This window comes from Rhinopithecus roxellana, chromosome 15, assembly GCF_007565055.1.
Source record: "Rhinopithecus roxellana isolate Shanxi Qingling chromosome 15, ASM756505v1, whole genome shotgun sequence".
Classification (NCBI taxonomy): domain Eukaryota; kingdom Metazoa; phylum Chordata; class Mammalia; order Primates; family Cercopithecidae; genus Rhinopithecus; species Rhinopithecus roxellana.
The window spans coordinates 81,463,845-81,481,916 of NC_044563.1; the positions used below are offsets into that span (position 1 = coordinate 81,463,845).

General features: G+C 41.9%; 1 protein-coding gene across 1 annotated transcript in view; it reads left to right on the plus strand.

The window, feature by feature from the left end:
* TECTA (tectorin alpha) overlaps nucleotides 1–15,555 on the plus strand; it is an 85,044-nt gene extending 69,489 nt beyond the window's left edge. The window contains exons 20-23 of the mRNA XM_030918338.1: nucleotides 11,851–12,013; nucleotides 13,088–13,175; nucleotides 13,782–13,898; nucleotides 14,769–15,555. Coding sequence (XP_030774198.1) covers nucleotides 11,851–12,013; nucleotides 13,088–13,175; nucleotides 13,782–13,898; nucleotides 14,769–14,869 — 469 coding nt within the window. The 3' untranslated portion in view covers nucleotides 14,870–15,555. The remainder of the gene's footprint in view (nucleotides 1–11,850; nucleotides 12,014–13,087; nucleotides 13,176–13,781; nucleotides 13,899–14,768) is intronic.
* The last annotated feature ends 2,517 nt before the right edge of the window (nucleotides 15,556–18,072 follow it).

Genomic DNA, 18,072 nt, shown 5'->3' on the forward strand with positions numbered 1-18,072 from the left:
TTATAAGCTTCATTTTACAGACAATCAAATAACTTGCCTTAAGTCACACAGAAATATAGTGGTAGGTACCCCAAGTCCGTGTGGCATTGACTACATTAACTACAAGATGCTTTATTCTCAAAGTGGGGATTCTGTGCTGTTTACTTTGAACTTCAATTTGGGAAGCATGTGGAATTCTGCAAATGAAAGAATATAATGACAATAACCACAGGTTAATGAACAGGGCATCTAGAAAAATAAAAAGGAAATTAACATCATAGCCTATAGACTCAACAGGTTTCCCTTTACTCACACTATATGCTTACCACCTAGTATGTTTCCTGAAAACATAGTGATTACACAACAAAATTTCTTGAATGAATAAATGAATGAGAAGAAAAGACTGTAGACCAACCACAATAATTGTCTTTATTAAAAACAAAACTACTTTCTGGATATGTTAGACAGTTTACATTTATTGTAATAGATTTTGTAACAATTGACTGTAACAGCTTTATTACAAAGATAATTTATATGTAATACAATTTACTTGCTTTAAGTGTAAAAATCAATGGTAATTGATTGGTAAATTTGCAGAGAATTGCAAATATCACCATAATCTAATTTTAGAACATTTTTGTCACTCTAATAGTTACTTTTTATATGAATTTCTTTGTAAAATATATTGATACATTTACATATTTATGGAGTATATATGATATTTTGATACATGCATTAAATATGTAGTGCTCAGATCAGGGAATCTAGGATACCTATCACCTTGGATATGTGTCTTTTCTTTGTGTTGGGAGCATTTCAAATCTTCTCTTCTGGCTATTTTGAAATATATAATAAATTGTTGTTAACTATAGTCACCCTACTGTGCTATCAAACACTAGAACTTATTCCTTTTATCTAAATGCATGTTTGTAGCCATTAACCAACCTCTGTCCATCCCAGCTTCTTACCCACCGTTTGGTAACTATCAGTCTACTCTGTACTTCCATGAGATCAACTTTTGAAGCTCCCACATATGAGTGACAAACAGATATTTGTCTTTCTGTGCCTGGCTTATTTCATTTAACATATTGACTTCCAGTTCTGACCATGTTGTTGCAAATGATAGGATTTCATTTCTTTTTAAGGCTGAATAGTATTCCCTTGTGTATATATATCACATTTTCTTTATCCATTCATCCACTGATGTATACTTAGGTCGATACCATATCTTGGCTATTGTGAATAGTGCTGCAATAAACATAGAAGTGTAGAAATATTCTTTGGATATACTAATTTCCTTTCCTTTGGATAAATACTCAGTAGTGGCCTTGCTGGATCATGTGGTAGTTCTATTTTTAGTGTTTTTTTTTTTTTTTTTTGGTGTGTGTGTGTGTGTGTGAAACCTCTGTAGTGTTTCTCATAATGACTGTACTCATTTATATTCCCACCAGTAGTGTAGAAGAGTTCCCCTTTCTCCATATCCTCACCAGCATTTGTTACTTTTTGTCTTTTTAATAGTAGCCATTTTAACTGGCATGACATGATATCTCATTGTGGTTTTGATTTTTATTTCCCTGATGATTAGTAATGTTGAGCATTTTATTTTTTGTATACTTGTTGGCCATTTGTATGTCTTCATTTGAGAAATATTTATGCAAATCCTTTGCCCAGTTTTTAAAGGAATTATTTGTTTTCTTGCTGTTGAGTTGTTTGAGTTTCTTGCATATTCTGGATACGAATCCCTTGCTGGATGAATACTTTGCAAATATTTTCTTTTATTCAACAGGTTGTCTCTTCATTTTGTTGGTTGTTTTCTTTGCCATGTAGAAACTTTTTAGTTTAATATAGTCCCATTTGTCTATTTTTGCTTTGTTGCTTGGGCTTTTGAAATCTTACCCATAAAATATTTGCCTCAACCAATGATGAAGCATGTTCACTTTGTTTTCTTCTAGTAGCTTTATAGTTTCTGGTTGCACATTTAAATCCACTTTGAGTTGATTTTTGTTTATGGTGAGACACAAGGGTATAATTTAATTCTTCTGCTTATGGATATCCAGTTTTCTCAGCACCAGTTTTTGAAGAGAGCGTCCTTTCCCCAATGTATGTTCTTGACATCTTTGTTGAAAATCAGTTGGCTGTAAATACATGGATTTACTTCTGAGTTCTGTTTTGTTACACTGGTCTATGTGTCTGTTTTTATACCAATATCATGCTGTTTTGGCTACTATAGCTTCACACTATACTTAAAAGTCAGGTAGTGTGATGTCTGCAGCTTTGTTCTTTTTACTGAGTATTGCTTGGGCTATTCAGGGTCTATTGTGGCTCTATACAAATTTTAGGATTTTTTTTTCTATTTCTGTGAAGAATTTCATTGGTATATTGATAGGGATTGCATTCAATCTGTGGATTTTTTTTGTGGGTAGTACGGTCACCTTAACAATATCAATACTCCCAATCCATAAGCATGAGATGTCTTTCCATTTGTTTGTCCTCTTCATTTTGTAATTTTCCTTGTAGAGATCTTTCACTTGGTTAAATTTATTCCTAGATTTCTTATTTTTTTGTAAGTATTGTAAATGAGATTGCCTTCTTGATTTTTTTCGCTGCTAGTTCATTATTGGTGTGAAAATGCTACTAATTTTTGCATGCTGTTTTTATGTCCTGCAACTTTACTGAATTTGTTTATCTATTCTAAGAGTTTTTGATGGAATCTTTAGGTTTTTCTGTATATAAGATCATGTTATCTGCAAAGGGAAAGTTTGACTTTCTATTTCCCAACTTGGATGTCTTTTTTTTTTTTTTTTGAGATGGAGTCTCGCTCTGTCGCCCAGGCTGGAGTGCAGTGGCGCAATCTCGGCTCACTGCAAGCTCCGCCTCCCGGGTTCACACCATTCTCCTGCCTCAGCCTCCCGAGTAGCTGGGACTACAGGCACCTGCCACCACGCCCGGCTAATTTTTTGTATTTTTAGTAGAGACGGGGTTTCACCATGTTAGCCAGGATGGTCTCGATCTCCTGACCTCGTGATCTGCCCGCCTCGGCCTCCCAAAGTGCTGGGATTACAGGCTTGAGCCACCGCGCCCGGCCTGGATGTCTTTTTTTTTTCTCTTGCTTGATTGAACTGGCTAGGAATTCTAGTACTATGTTAATAAGATTGATGAGAATGAGAATCCATGAATTGTTCCAGTACTTTCAGCTTTTCTTCATTCAGTATGATATTACCCATGGGTTTGTCATATATGGCTTTTATTATGTTGAGGCATGTTCCTTCTGTTCCTAATATTTTGAGAATTTTTATCACAAAGGGATGTTGAATTTTATCAAATGCTTTTTGTGCATCTATTGAGATAATTGTATGGTTTTTATTGTTCATTTTTATGTGATATATGACATTTGTTGATTTGTATATATTGAAACATTCTTGCATCCCTGGAATAAATCCTGCTTGATCATGGTGTATTATCTTTTTGATGTGTTGTTGGATTCAGTTTGCTAGTATTTTATTGAGGATTTTTGCATCTATGTTTAGACATTGGCTTGTAGTGTGTGTTGTGTGTGTGTGTGTGTGTGTGTGTGTGTGTGTGTGTGTGGTGTCCAGGTCTAGTTTTGGTATCAGGGTAATGCTGGCCTTGTAGAATGAGCTAGGAAGAATCCCCAAATTCCCTCCTCTTCAGTTTTTTTGAAATAGTTTAGGAAGCATTGGTGTTAGTTCTTCTTTGTAAGTATGGTAGAATTTAGCAGTAAAGACAACTAGTCCTGGACTTTTCTTTGCTGAGAGACATTTTGTTCCTGATTCAATCTTGTTATTAGATATTGGTCTGTTCAGGTTTTCTATTTCTTCCTGGTTCAACCTTGGTAGGTTGTATGTGTACAAGAATCTATCCATTTTCTGTAGGTTTTACAAAGTGTATAGTTGTTCATGACAGTCTGTAATGATTCTTCGTATTTCTGCGCTATCAGTAGTATTATCTTCTTTTTTATTTCTGATTTTAATTTGAGTTTTCTGTCTTTTTTCCCCTTAAGTTAGTCTAACAAGTGCTTTATCAATTTTGTTATCTTTTTAAAACATGAATTTACATTTCATTGATTCTTTGCTTGTTTTAGTCTCTACTTTATTTAGCTATGGCCTAATCTTTATTATTTTTTGCCTTCTACTAATTTTGGATTTAATTTTCCACTTTTTTGATGTAGGTGTATATTGCAATAAATTTCCCTCTTAGCACTGTTTTTTGTTGTATCTCACATGTTTTGGTATGTTCTGTTTCCATTTTCACTTGTTTAAAAAAATTTTTTAAATCTGCTTCTTAATTTATTCGTTGACCCAGTGGTTGTTCAGGAGCATGTTGCCTAATTTCTAAGTATTTATTCAGTGTCTAAAATTTCTCTTGTTATTGATTTCTAGTTTTATTGCATTGTGGTCTAAGAAGATAGTTGATATGATTTCAATTTTTAAAAATGTGTCAGGACTTGGTTTTTGGCCTAACATATGGTCTATCTTGGAAAATATTCTGTGTACTAATGAGAAAAATGTGTATTCTGCAGCTGTTGGGTAAAATGTTCTGTAAATGCCTGTGAGGTCCATTTGGTGTAAAGTGCAATATAAATAAAATTTTTCTGTTGATTTGCTTTCCAATGTTGAGAGTAGGATGTTAAATTCCCCAACTTTCATTACTTTGGAATTTATCTCTCCCTTTAGATCTAATAATATTTGCTTTATACATCTGGGTGCTGTGATGTTGGATAGATATATATTTAGAATTGTTGTATCCTCTTGCTGAATTTATCCTTTCATCATTATGTAATGATCTTCTTTGTCTCTTTTTACAGCCTTTGACTTAAAGTCTGTTATATCTGATACAAATATAGCTACCCCTGCTTGCTTTTGGTTTTGCTTTTCACAACTTATCTTTTTCCATCCCATTACTTTCAGTCTATGTGTGTCTTTTACAGGTGAAGTGAGTTTCTTGTAGACAGCATATATTTGAGTTTTTTGTTTGTTTGTTTGTTTTTAGCTGTTCAGCCAGTCTATATCTTTTAAGTGGGGAATTTAATCTGCTTACATTTAAGGTTATTACTGATAAGTGAGAACTTATTCCTGTCATTTTGTTTATTGTTTTATGGGTGTTTGTATACCCTTTGTTTCATTCTCTCTTATCATTTATTATTGTGGTTTGGTGGCTTTCTGTAGTAGTAACATTTGACTCCTTCTCTTTCTCTTTTGTGTGTATGATCTACCATTGAGTTTTACACTTTTATGTGTTTTTATTATGTCATATATCAACCTTTCACTTCCAAATGTAGGACATACTTAAATTTTCTTGTAGGGCTGGCCTGGTGGTGAATTCCCTCAGTTTTTGCTTGTCTGGGAAATACTATTTTTTCTTCATTTTTGAAGGATAGCTTTGGGTGTAGGATTCTTGATTAGCAGGTATTTTCTTTCTTTCAGCACTTTGAATATATCCTTGCATTCTGTCCTATCCTGTAAGAGTTCTGCTGAGAGATCTGCTGTTGGTCTGATGGGGTTCCATTATCTATAACTTGGCGCTTTTCTTTCACTGTTTTTAGAATTCTGTCTTTGGCTTTTGTCACTTTGAGTATAATATGCCTTGGAGAAGACATTTTTGGGTTGAATCTCTTTGGGATCTTTGAGCTTCCTGTATGTAGATGTTTATATCTCATGCAAGACTTGGGAAGTTTTTAGTTATTATTTCATTACATAGGTTTTCTGTGCCTTTGGACATCTTTTGCCCTTCTGGAACTCCCCAAATTAGAATATTTGGTCACTTTATAGTTTATTATATTTCACATAGAATTTCTTCTTTCTTTCTTATTCCTTTGTTTGTTTGTTTGTTTGTTTTTGCCTGATTAAGTTATTTCAAAAGACCTGTATTCAAGAATTCTTTATTCTGGCCAGGTGCAGTGGCTCATGCCTGTAATCCCAGCACTTTGAGAGGCCGAGGCAGGCCGATCATGAGGTGAGGAGATCGAGACCATCCTAGTTAACACAGTGAAACCCTGTCTCTACTAAAAATACAAAAAATTAGCCAGGCATGGTGGCGTGTGTCTGTAGTCCCAGCTACTCAGGAGGTTGAAGCAGGAGAAGCACTTGAATTCAGGAGGCAGAGGTTGCAGTGAGCTCAGATCACACCACTGCACTCCAGCCTGGCAACAGAGCAAGACTCCATCTCAAAACAAAAAAATTCTTTATTCTGTTTGATCTAGCATATTGTTGAAGCTGTTGACTGTATTTTTCAGTTTTATTCATTGAATTCTTCAGTTCCAGAATTTCTGTTTGGTTCTTTTTGTTTGTCTCTTTGTTGAATTTCTCACTCAGATCATGAATTGTTTTTCTGATTTCTTCGTATTGTGTTTTCCTGGGTCTCACTAAACTTCTTTAATATCATTATATTGAATCCTTTCTCAGGTATTTCATAGATTTCTTTCTGGTTGGAATGTGTTGCTGGAGAATTATTATTATTTTGTTTTATTTTTTATATCTTGAAATGGAGTTTTGCTCTTGTTGCCCAGGCTGGAGTGCAGTGGCACAATCTCGGCTCATTGCAACCTCTGCCTCCTGGGTTCAAGCAATTCTCCTGCCTCAGTCTCCTGAGTAGCTGGAATTACAAGCACGTGCCACCACGCCTGGCTAATTTTTGTACTTTTGGTAGAGATGGGGTTTCTCCATGTTGGTCAGGCTGGTCCTGAACTCCCAATCTCAGGTGATCCACCCACCTTGGCCTCACAAAGTGCTGGGATTACAGGCGTGAGCCACCATGCCTGGTTACTGGAGAATTATGGTGTTCTTATTGTGTCCTTATTGTGTCCTTGCTTTTTTATATTTCTTACGTCCTTATGTTTGTTTCTGTGCATCTGGTATCATAGTTGCTTCTCCAATTTTATGGACTGGCTTTTATAGGGACGTTGTTTTTCCTGTAGGTGTATCTATAGTGTTGGTTGGGTTTGACTTTGGCTTTGATTCTGGGTGGACACAGCAGTGTAGTCTCCATATGATTTCTTCAGCTGTAATCAGCATCAGTCATGTCTGTGAGTTAGTCAGTGACTTAGGCTATTAGTGGAGGATATGGTGAGGCTTTGCTGGGGACAGGGATGCCAGATGAGCCAGTCCTTGGGTACCAGTGGTGGTGATAGCAGGCCAGCATGCCAGCTTTTGGGCCCCTGGATGGCATTAACAAGCACTCATGGTAGTAGGTCTAGGTGGGCCAATCCTTGGTCAGTGGTAGCAGTGGGCCAGGTGGGTGGGTGGGTCCTCGGGCCCTAAGTGGTGTATGTGGCATCAGTGATGGCAGTAGCAGCAGTGGCCCAACTCTTAGGCCCCAAAGCCTCACATGGGAGTGCCAGTGGTGGTGGCGGTGGGCCAGTCCTCAGGTCCTCAGGTGGCACACGGCTGAGTTCTGACAGTGGTGGCAGGCTGGGTGGGCCTGTCCTCAGGTTCCCAAAAGGCAAATTTTAATGTAGTTGCTGGCAGTGGTGGACAGGGCAGGGCAATCTGTAAGCCCCCAGATGATGTGCGTGGGTGCTGGGAGTGGCAAGCAGGGCAGGCCTATCTTTAGATCCCTTGATGACATGTGTGAGCACAGGGGTGGGCTGGTCCCCAGGCCCCCTGATGGTGCATGCGAGCACTGGCAGTGGGTGGGGCAGGTCTGTTGTCAGGCCCCCCTGATGGTGCATGCAGCCATCAGTATTAGTGGATGGTGCAGGTTGATCCCTAAATCCCCCCAACGACACACGTGGTTGCCAGTGATGGTGGTAACAGATTGTGCAGGCCTGTCCTTAGACCCCTGGAAGACGTGTATGGGCACCAGTGGTGACTGGTGGATGAGTCAAACCCCAGATCCCACGACAGCATACATGGGCACCAGTGGTGGTGGGTGGGGCAGGCCTGTCCTCAGGCCTCATGACGCCACCTGGTGGGCTGATCTTCAGGCCCTCTGAAGGTGTATATGGGTGTCTGGTGGCCCTGATGCTGGGGAAGTGGCAGAGTTGCTGACAGTGGCAGCAGCTGCAGGCAGGTGGCTCTTGGGTTCTGGGGAGCTTGTGCGTCAGTCCCTTGGCCCTGGGACAGCCTCCCTGGTGCACTGCATCACCTGTTCCCCAGGGTGTAGGACACTGTGTGGGTGAGAGTGCTGTGGACACAGCTGTACCACTGAGTTCAGCCAGTGTTGTGAACCTGCAGCCTTTTGAGTAGACATGAGCGGTAGGTGTTAGCAGGGCTCCAGGGATGTGGAGAAGCAGGGGCTGTTGGACCCCAGGGCAAGATATAGTCCGACGGGGGCTGGGCTCTCAACATGGCGCCATGCTGCAGCTGCTTGGGTCTGGGGGGCTGGAGGCTGTGCGATTCAGTGTGAACGCCTTCTCTGGAACAATACTGTTAGGTGGAGTCCAGGTAGCTTCCTATACGAGTCTCAGGGTCCAAATGGCTCTCCTATGGCTAGCATTACCAAAGTCTGCAGTGGAATATGGACCACTGGGGATCTCTCAATTAACCTTTTCCCACATTGGGAAGTTTCTCCTGGCTCCAAGCTGACCCCTAGCAGGGCCAACTGCTTTGTTTCCCTCTGTTTTCATGCCTCAGAGATCCTCTGTCCCTCTTTTGCTGAATTCCAGTGTGTTTTCTTTGATGCTCTATTCAACTTGTGATAGTCCGTTTATTGTTTTGGCCCATCTTTGTTAGGGAGGCGAGTTCTGGGTGCCTCTAGCCAGCCATCTTGAAGCCCATAATAATTTTTCTGGGAGACACTGTCTCACTCTGTTTCCCAGGCCCCAGGCTAGAGTGTGGTGATATGATCACGGCTCAATGCGGTCTCAGCGTCCTGGGCTCAAGTGATCCTCCCACCTCAGCCTCCTGAGTAGCGGGGACTACAGGCGCACACCACCATGCCCAGTGAATTTTCTCTATTGTTTGTAGAGACTTAGTCTCCCTATGTTGTTCAGGCTGGTCTTGCACTCTTGGGCTCAAGTGATCCTCCCATCTTTGCCTCCCAAAGTCGTAGGATTACAGGTGTGACCTACCATGCCAGCCAGCCTACAATAATTCTTAAAGCAGGTAAATGTATTAATCAGAATTCTGAGTGGTAGAGACCAATTCAAACCAGTTTATGCAAAAATCAAGGCATTTAATGGTTATAACACCAAATCACAGGAGTGGATGTGACTTCAGAGATGATTGGATCCAGGGAGCCAGATGCTATCAAGACTCTCCTCATGCTTTATCCCTTCTCTCTCTCTCTGTCTGTCTCTCTCTCTCTCTCATTGACCTTGTTAGACACTGGCAATCCTAGACTCACATTCTTATAGCATTGTAACCACTGAGAAGAGAGCACTTCTAACTCCAGTGCAGGGAATCCCAGGCCTATCCTGGACCACTTGCTTATCCTTTGTTTGGCAGGTAGGGATATACACCATTGAATTTGCCTGGCCTGGTCAGCCCCCACCCCTGTGGTGGTCAGAGAGTGCTTTGGATACAGTAAGTAGCTTTATGGTTGAGGGGAAGAGGCATGGTTTCCCAAGAGAAGACGGGTGTGGTTCTGGGAAGACAAACAATAGACATTCACTAGTTTACAAATGAAACAGGCTCAGAGAGACTAGGCACAGAGCTCACTCAAGGTCACACAACTATCAAGGAGCAGAGAAGAAATCCTTTTAGGTTTCAAGACACACCGACTCCCTAAGTGACCAGGTGTGGGGAGTGGCATGGGTTGCTGAGGTGTATTGTGGAATTTTCAGCAAAGACCTCACTAAGGCATTTGTATTTCTGAATTGGTGTTTATCCTCCTTAGAGGGCAAAAGAGGAACGTGGTGACTCTTGGTGTCCTTCAGGCCTAGATGAGTGGGTGAGCATCACAATTATCCTTTTGTTCATGTTTCTTCCTCTTCTCATTGTATTCCTTTTGCAACGTAAAAGGGTTAATATATGAGACACTCTACAAATGCAAATCCAGATTATAGGGCTTATGTCTCCTTTGAAGGACGTGGTAGCCTTTAACATTTTTAAAATGGTATTTAAAAGACTTGACCCAGAGAGGGAGAGCAAGCCAAGGAGCATATTCATAAATCTCAGCTTACCCCAGTGTCTGTCTGAATAAACATCTTCAGATTAAACCGTGGTTGGGTGGGAAGTGACTTCTTTATGTAGGTGAATCCATCAGTCCTTCTAACCTTTCTTGGAGGGATGTGGTTATTGTTTTTTTCCAGCAAACTTAGGGAAACCAGATGTTCAATGCTTAATGAATAGCTGCAAAATGGGTCCACTAAAGTATTTTGGGGGTCAGTTGTTTCTCTCCAGCTGTGTGGAGGGCAGAGACAGCAGCAGCTTCTACAAGTGGCTTGTAAGTCTGGGGACACGCAGGCCACTTCTGTTTTCTCTTCATGTGCTAGACAGAGGAAAGGGCAGATGTTTCATTGTTAACAGAAGATTCTAGTGTTTAGTGTCTGTGCTCAGTCTAAGAAAGACACCCAGACATCCATTTCTGCCTCGCTATGCCCCTTCCTTCAGTTTTGCTGATACCTAAACTTCAAGTCATCTCCCAGGGAGAGAATTGGTGGTGTGGTTAAGAGGGAAGGTCTGTGTGAAGACTGAAGAGCCATTACCGCTTTAGAATCCTTGAGCCTGTTCAGGTTATCCAAATAAATAACAGTGTCAAGAAAAAGTATGGCATATAAGTTTTTGTTTCAAAGCACTTAAGAGACTATTGGACTATTGCCTTAAAAAGCAACTTGCATTTTGCCTGGAAGGCTAAATGTGTGGGAATGCTGAAGGATAACTTCAAGTTTTAATTTTCCTTATTGCTAAGCTATTTAATCCTATGGACTAGGGAGAAGAATCATAAGAAAGAGTCACCCTTTTTATCGTTATCATTTTAAAGAGCTTTTTGGTTCCTACGGGCCAGTCTTGGCCGTGGCAACACCATTCGCTCACTCAATCATTCATCTGACAAAAATTTTCAAATACATGCCACATGCCATGTGGTGCAGTGGAGACACAGTAAGGAATATGACTTGGTTTCTGTGCTCATGGATTTCAACAGAGGGCTGTTGGCAAATCCAGGAAAGGCCATTTGTTTGTGCCTTGTCCGGGCATGACTAGGGAACATTTATAAAGGAGAGGGTGCCATAGAACTGGTGTTGGAGAAAGGGCAGGAGTGATGCATTGGACAAAGAGCAGGAAGATCTTCCAGGCGGGGGAAACATTCCGTGAAAAGACACAGGACTATAGGAGACTCTGATGCCTTTGGGGAACTATACGTAGTTGAAGCAAGATCTCTGTGCCTGAGAGATGTCTTGGCTGGGGTTGTCTCTTGGCTCAATACCACAAGGAAGGGGGCTGAGAAAAGTGACAGCTCCATCAAAGCGACTCTGCAACTCACCCTGACCGGTCGTCTTTCCCCTCCAGCTCCTACCTATTTTAACGTGGGAAGTATTCCCAACAGGGTTTGCGTCAGGGGCCCCTGCCAACATTGATAATTAACTGAAGAAAGTACAGAAGAAGTAAGAATGAATCTTGTGTTTATTAAATTGCTATCGGTAAAACACAGCATTATGAGGGGGCAGAATGAGAAACTGAAGCGTGGGGAAATTGAGTGTGTGAGTGTGGTCCTTGCAGTCGTTTTGTTTTTAGTTGCAGTTAGGATACTAAATTCGAGGTGGTGTTTGATGTTTCAAAACAAACTATGAAAATATGAGGGAGTGATAATAAATGACAAACCCAGGCAGTCCAGAGGTCACTTTCAAATGTAAAGTCATTTCTGCCACTTATGACGGTTTTATGTGAAAAGTGAAATTTTGAAATGAAGATGAGGATTAAAGTGTAAGAGGAAAACATGTGAAGCAAAGATTCCATTATTTTTTCTGAATAGGTGTCAGAACATCAAAGATAACACCATCGGCATCGAGGAGAATGCAGTCTCCCTGACCTGTCGCTTTCACGTCACCGTCTTTAAATTCATAGGGGATTACGACGAAGTTCACCTTCACTGTGCGGTGTCACTCTGCGACTCAGAAAAGTACTCCTGTAAAATCGTAAGTGAGAGTGTGAAAACAAAGTGCTTAGCCTTATTTCTCACTGTCTCGGTTTCCCAACATGAGGATCGTGAATGCCAGGTGGCCGGACTGGAAGCATTCATAGATGCTTGGGGTGGACAGTCATCTTCGATGGGACAGTGAGAGAAAACATGGGGAAATATATCTATTTACTCTTCTAGCTCTTAATTGTCAACCAGTCATGGGCTTAACGCTAGACTAGGGTTTCTCAAAGCTCGGCACTGTTGACATTTTGGACGGAATAATTCTTTGTTCTGTGCGTTGTAGGATGTTAGCAACATTCCTCACCTCTACCCATGGGTACCAATCACACCTTCCCCCAGTTTCAACACCCAAAATGTCTCCGGATGTTGCCAGTTGGTCTGGCTGAGAGCCACTGCCCTAGAGTCTCAAGGAGCCAGGCGGCCTGACTCTAATGACCACCGGGCCAAGTTCCACTCCACTGCAGAACCAAACTCTCGAGCTCAGGATACAGTGTATCCAGGTGTCCTGCAGCTCACTTGATCTACATCAGGACTCTGGAGGGGATGAGGGATGAAGCAGCAAACCAGTCATCTCTTCTGTGCCAGGCTTCCACCCCCACCACTTACGGGCTGGGTCCTTACGATTTGATTACCCGATACCTGGCCCCTAGCCTTTAACATTGCAGCTTTATGCTAACACCATGTTTGCAGAATCAAGATGTGAATTATGGTCAGGGTAACTTACAGATGATACTGCATACATTAGTGCCTGATGAGATACAGCAATCCTATTCCTGGGCAGGGAGCCTCTTTGAATCTCATTCCAGTGTGGATCCATCAGAAATGAAGGAGAGATTTTTAAAAAGGAAAAAGTACTAATTCCAGTGTGGAGAGTGTGTTTAATTCTGTTCAACACACAGCCTAGAGTCCCAGAGGATTCGATGATCAAGAATGCATTGGTTCTAATTAATCTGAGCAGCAATAATGCTTGAGGCCAGAGTCACTGCCTCTTTTAGAGGTGAAAACATGGTGAAGAATAAGTTACCAGCTTAATTGTGTGAAATTTTTCCCCTGGTGTTTTGTCTTGCAGACTTGCCCACAAAATTCCAGGATTGCCACAGATTACACAAAAGAACCCAAAGAACAGATCATTTCAGTGGGACCTATTAGGAGAAAAAGTATGTATGTTCTCTAAAACACACCCTAAATTATTAAAACAATGGGATTTGAAGGCTCAGACGTGTTTCACCTCTGATGTGGGTCCAGTGGATGAGGAGGCTGGTGTTGGGGACACCGGTTTGAGAACATCACCCACTTCCTTAAAGACATCTTTTCATTGACTTATAAACATTCAACAATGGCATTGAGCTTTTCTTTGTCCTTCTCTTTTTTTTGGGGGGGGGGGGTAGGGGGGAATTGAGTCTCGCTCTGTCTCCCAGGCTGGAGTGCAGTGGTGCGATCTCGGATCACTGCAAGCTTTTCCTCCCGGGTTTACGCCATTCTCCTGCCTCAGCCTCCCAAGTAGCTGGGACTACAGGCGCCTGCCACCATGCCCAGCTAATTTTTTTGTATTTTTAGTAGAGACAGGGTTTCACCGTGTTAGCCAGGATGGTCTCCATCTCCTGACCTCGTGAGCCACCCACCTTGGCTTCCCAAAGTGCTGGGATTACAGGCGTGAGCCACGGCACCCGGCCTGTCTTCCTCTCTTTTTAAAGCCTTGCCCTTCGATACCAGTGGAAGGGTTGAACTGTCTGTAGTTAATCTTCCTAACTGCTCTTTTGTAGGGCTGGACTGGTGTGAAGACAATGGAGGGTGTGAGCAGATTTGCACGAGCAGAGTGGACGGGCCTCTCTGCAGCTGTGTAACAGGAACCCTGCAGGAGGATGGCAAGAGCTGCAGAGGTAGATGCTCTTCTACCTTGGGGCAGGCAGCTAGGGGACACGGGAGGTTCTTTACCCCCAGAAGGAGAAATTCAGATTTGAAGCCCACTCAGTCAGCAGCTCTCCCTCAAAAACTCCAGAAATTAAGGAGGAAAGATGGGGAACATACCCAAGGAATTCTAGGGCCATTAAACAAACAAACAACAACAACAAAAACCTTGCTTTTTCACCTAGAATATAAAGGTAATTTAAAAAACAAGTTATCCAGCCATTTAAGGACCATATATTGGCCTACATCTGGCTGTCAAGTCTACTCGGGCTAAAGTTGGGATTGGGATGCTTCCTCCAGGAAACAAGCCTTAGCACATGGTTTCCCTGACCTCTTATGAGGTTGGCAGGACTCTCTTCTTTTTTGAGATGGAATCTCGCTCTGTCGCCCAGGCTGGAGTGCAGTGGCACCCTGAGATACTTAGACGAAATTTTTTTTTTTTTCCCTGAGACAGAGTCTCAGCTCACTGCAACCTCTGCCTCCCGGGTTCAAGCGATTCTCCTGACTCAACCTCCCGAGTAACTGGGACTACAGGCACACGCCACCATGCCCGGCTAATTTTTGTATTTTTAGTAGAGATGGGTTTCACCATATTGATCAGGCTGGTCTCAAACTCCTGACCTCGTGATCCTCGTGATCCTCCCGCCTTGGCCTCCCAAAGTAGGACTCTCTTAAAGATTGGGTTAATTCTGTTACTTTGCTGCCTTAGGGTCATTTGGGTAAAATGGGTTCTTGGCCATGAAGTTTCCTTTCTTTAGCTGAGTGCTGCAAAGATGTCTCATCCCTATCAAACAGGTATTTTTTTTCCCCATAGGGCTTACTGTGTTCCTCTCTGTTTACAGCCTCTAATTCTTCAGTCGAACTCCAAGTCTGGACGCTTCTTCTCGTCATGATCCAGATTTCATTATGGCATTTTGTCTATAAATCAGGCACGATCTCATAATTAAATCAAAGTTGCTATATAAAGTACTGTAATTTACTTACTTCAACTCCCTGTAGGATAAAAAGTGTGTGCCCTTAAGTCAAAACCTATTTGAAAGTGTCCAGCATCTCAAAATGATCTCACCTGCCTCCAACAGTCTGAGGTCCAGAAACCAGCAAACATCCAAGCTCCTCTTTCAGAATATGAAACGGGGCTTCTACAAGTCAGTTATGGAAAGTTTATCTCTTACGTAAAATTTCCAAACAGTTGTCACTAGAAACTTTGGTTCACATGAAAAACCAGTAAAGGAAAAAAATTCTGGTTAGAGAAATCTGACTGGAAATCTGACCAGAGAAATCTGTCAAGCCAGTGCTATTTCTGGATCACGTTTTTTTACAGAGAGAGGGCCTGTTGGAATGATTTTGAAGTGATGACTGGAAGGTTTGACTCCCTCTAAGGAATCTTGCTGGCGTTTGGAAGTGTCTGATCTATGATATGTATGCGTTCTGTCTATGAGGCGCTCTCCACCCACAGTGTCCTTCAACCTTGCCATGGCAGCTTTGGCCACTGGGGATACTGCTGACCTGGGGAACCCCACCCACTCTCCTACCCCCTTGAACCCAATCCCTTCTCTTTTTACAAATCAACCAAATACTTTTTAATGTGTTTTATCCTTAAATAAACTTTGTGTTCAAATATTCTCATTACTTGGTGGCTGGAATCATTCTTATTGATGTTAAGCTTTGTACACTAAAGAGCATGCCATGAATTTTTTTTTTTAAAAGAAATAGCAGCAATTGGACCAGGAAGGCACTGTTGGCCAAAACGTTAATGCACCGTTATATTGCTGTTCGTGTGTACTTACAGAGCATTAGCAGAGCATTAAGGTACGGTGTAGAAGAGAAGCAGGCAGCATCCTCTTTTGTAAGTGGTACACAAACACATATCTGCTATAATTAACTACAAAATGGAGGGCCTACTAAATATATCCCTGGAATGCTTTGCTTTTTAAGGGCAAAAACAAAGTAAAACCCACTTCAGGTTTATTTTGAAGTTGCCTTGGATTTAAACAGATCGCATTTTTGTATTTTTCTGGGAACTCTGAAAAGCTGAGCAAAAATGCTTAGTGCTCTTGAACGTGAGTGTGGGTGAAATGGCCATTGTCTCATATGTCAAAGCTCTGGCATCATACTGTCACTAGGCTGAAGAAGTGGGGTGCAGACTGTGCACTGAGCTGTTTTGTTCTCCCAGCCCCCTGGGAGAATCAACACATTCCAGCTTACCTCAGCAGTCACACATGCTATGCAGCTAAGCGGACAACTGGCATTGATGGAGAAAAATATGTGTCTGCTTCTGCTTGGACATCTTAAGATCTTTTGGGAAAATACTGAGCATTGAGATGGATTAAGGAATCAAACCATTGTCTATTCTAGCTGAGACATAGTACTTCTTCCTCACCAAGACAGAAATGAATATTAGGCGTGTGTTCTTTGTTTGCATGAAAACCTGGATTCCAGACTATCCCACACTTCAGGATCAGAGGATTGAGATGAGCTTATGCACCATTTCCATTCACACCATTAAAGGGTTAGGCTTTTGAAATCAAACAGATTATGAGTTGAATACAATAATGTCTCGTTTATGGTTTTACCTGAGATCCTTAGACAAATTTTTTTTTTTTTTTTTCTTTTTCCCTGAGACAGAGTCTCACTCATGTTGCCAAGGCTGGAGTCCATTAGCATGATCTTGGCTCATTGCAGCCTCGACTTCCTGGGCTCAAGTGATACTGCCACTTCAACCTTCTGAGTAGCTGGGATTACAGGCACACACCACCATGCCCGGCTAATTTTTTATATTTTTAGTAGAGATGAGGTTTTACTGTGTTGCCCAGGCTGGTCTCAAAGTCCCAGGCTCAAGCAATCCACCCACCTTGGCCTCCCAAAGTGCTGGGATTATGGGCATGAGCCACCATGCCCGCCTTTTTAGATGAATTTTAACTGAAAACATACAAGGAGGAAATGGTATATTACTTACTTGACAGCACCTCTTTATTGATTCCCATATTAAAGTCATTAGAGATTCCTCGATTAAAAATTCTAGTGTTTTTTTTTTTAAACTTTTTAATCGAAATCCTTTTTGCCACACTTTCATTCTTGGCTTTTGGTTTTCTCGCTTTGGCATCCTTCACATGTCTACCATCAGGATAAACCTGGTTGTAATGACGCAACAGAAAACCCCAGGCCGGATGTGGTGGCTTATACCTATAATTCCGGCACTTTGGGAGACCCAGGCAGACAGATCTTGAGCCCAGGAGACTGAGACCAGCCTGAGCAACATACTGAGAACCCATCTCTACAAAAAAATACAAAAATTAGCCAGGGGTGGTGGCGCATGCCTGTAGTCTCAGCATACTTGGGAGGCTCAGTTGGGAGGATCGCTTGAGCCTGGGAGGTAGAGGCTGCAGTGAGCTATTATCATGGCACTGCAATCCAGCCTGGACAACAGAATGAGATTTTATCTCAAAAATGAAATAGAACACCCCACAATCTCAGTGACTTACCAAAGATTTCTTTCTTGCTCACGCAAGTCACCCCTGCTTTCGCTGTCATCCTGGAATGGAAGTTGCTGGAGACTTTATTATCCTTCAGTGTTGTCAGCTCAACGTGTGGCTTCAAGATTCACCTTGGCAAGGAAAGACAGCATGGAGAATCCCAGCCTAGCTCTTCCGTGCTTCTGCCTGAAGTGACACATATCGCTTCTGTTCCCACTTCATTGGTCAATGCAAGCCAGATGGCTGTAACTGACTTTTAGAGATGAGGAAGCACCAACTTCCCATGTGCCTGGAAGGCAGAAGAGCTGGAAATCAGTGGTGATAGTGCTCGCATTGCCTTCGAGTCAATCACTTCTATCTGGATTAAAGAGAACTACTTCTACAAAACTGAAAACAAATGGGCCCTTTAGTGGACTTCCTGGAAGGCAGAAGAACTGAGAGATGATCCTGACTCTTCTACTAATTCTCTGCTTGAGACACAAATTATTACATGCCTCAATACCTTTATTTTCCTGTATGTAACATGAGAACATGAAGCTTCTTTTCAAATGTTCTTATGTCATAAAGTGACACTAGACACTTGACCTGGGAACCCTACCCACTCTCCTACCCCCTCGAACCTAATCCCTTCTCTTTTTACAAAGAGAAGCCATATGATAGTATATGTTAAGAT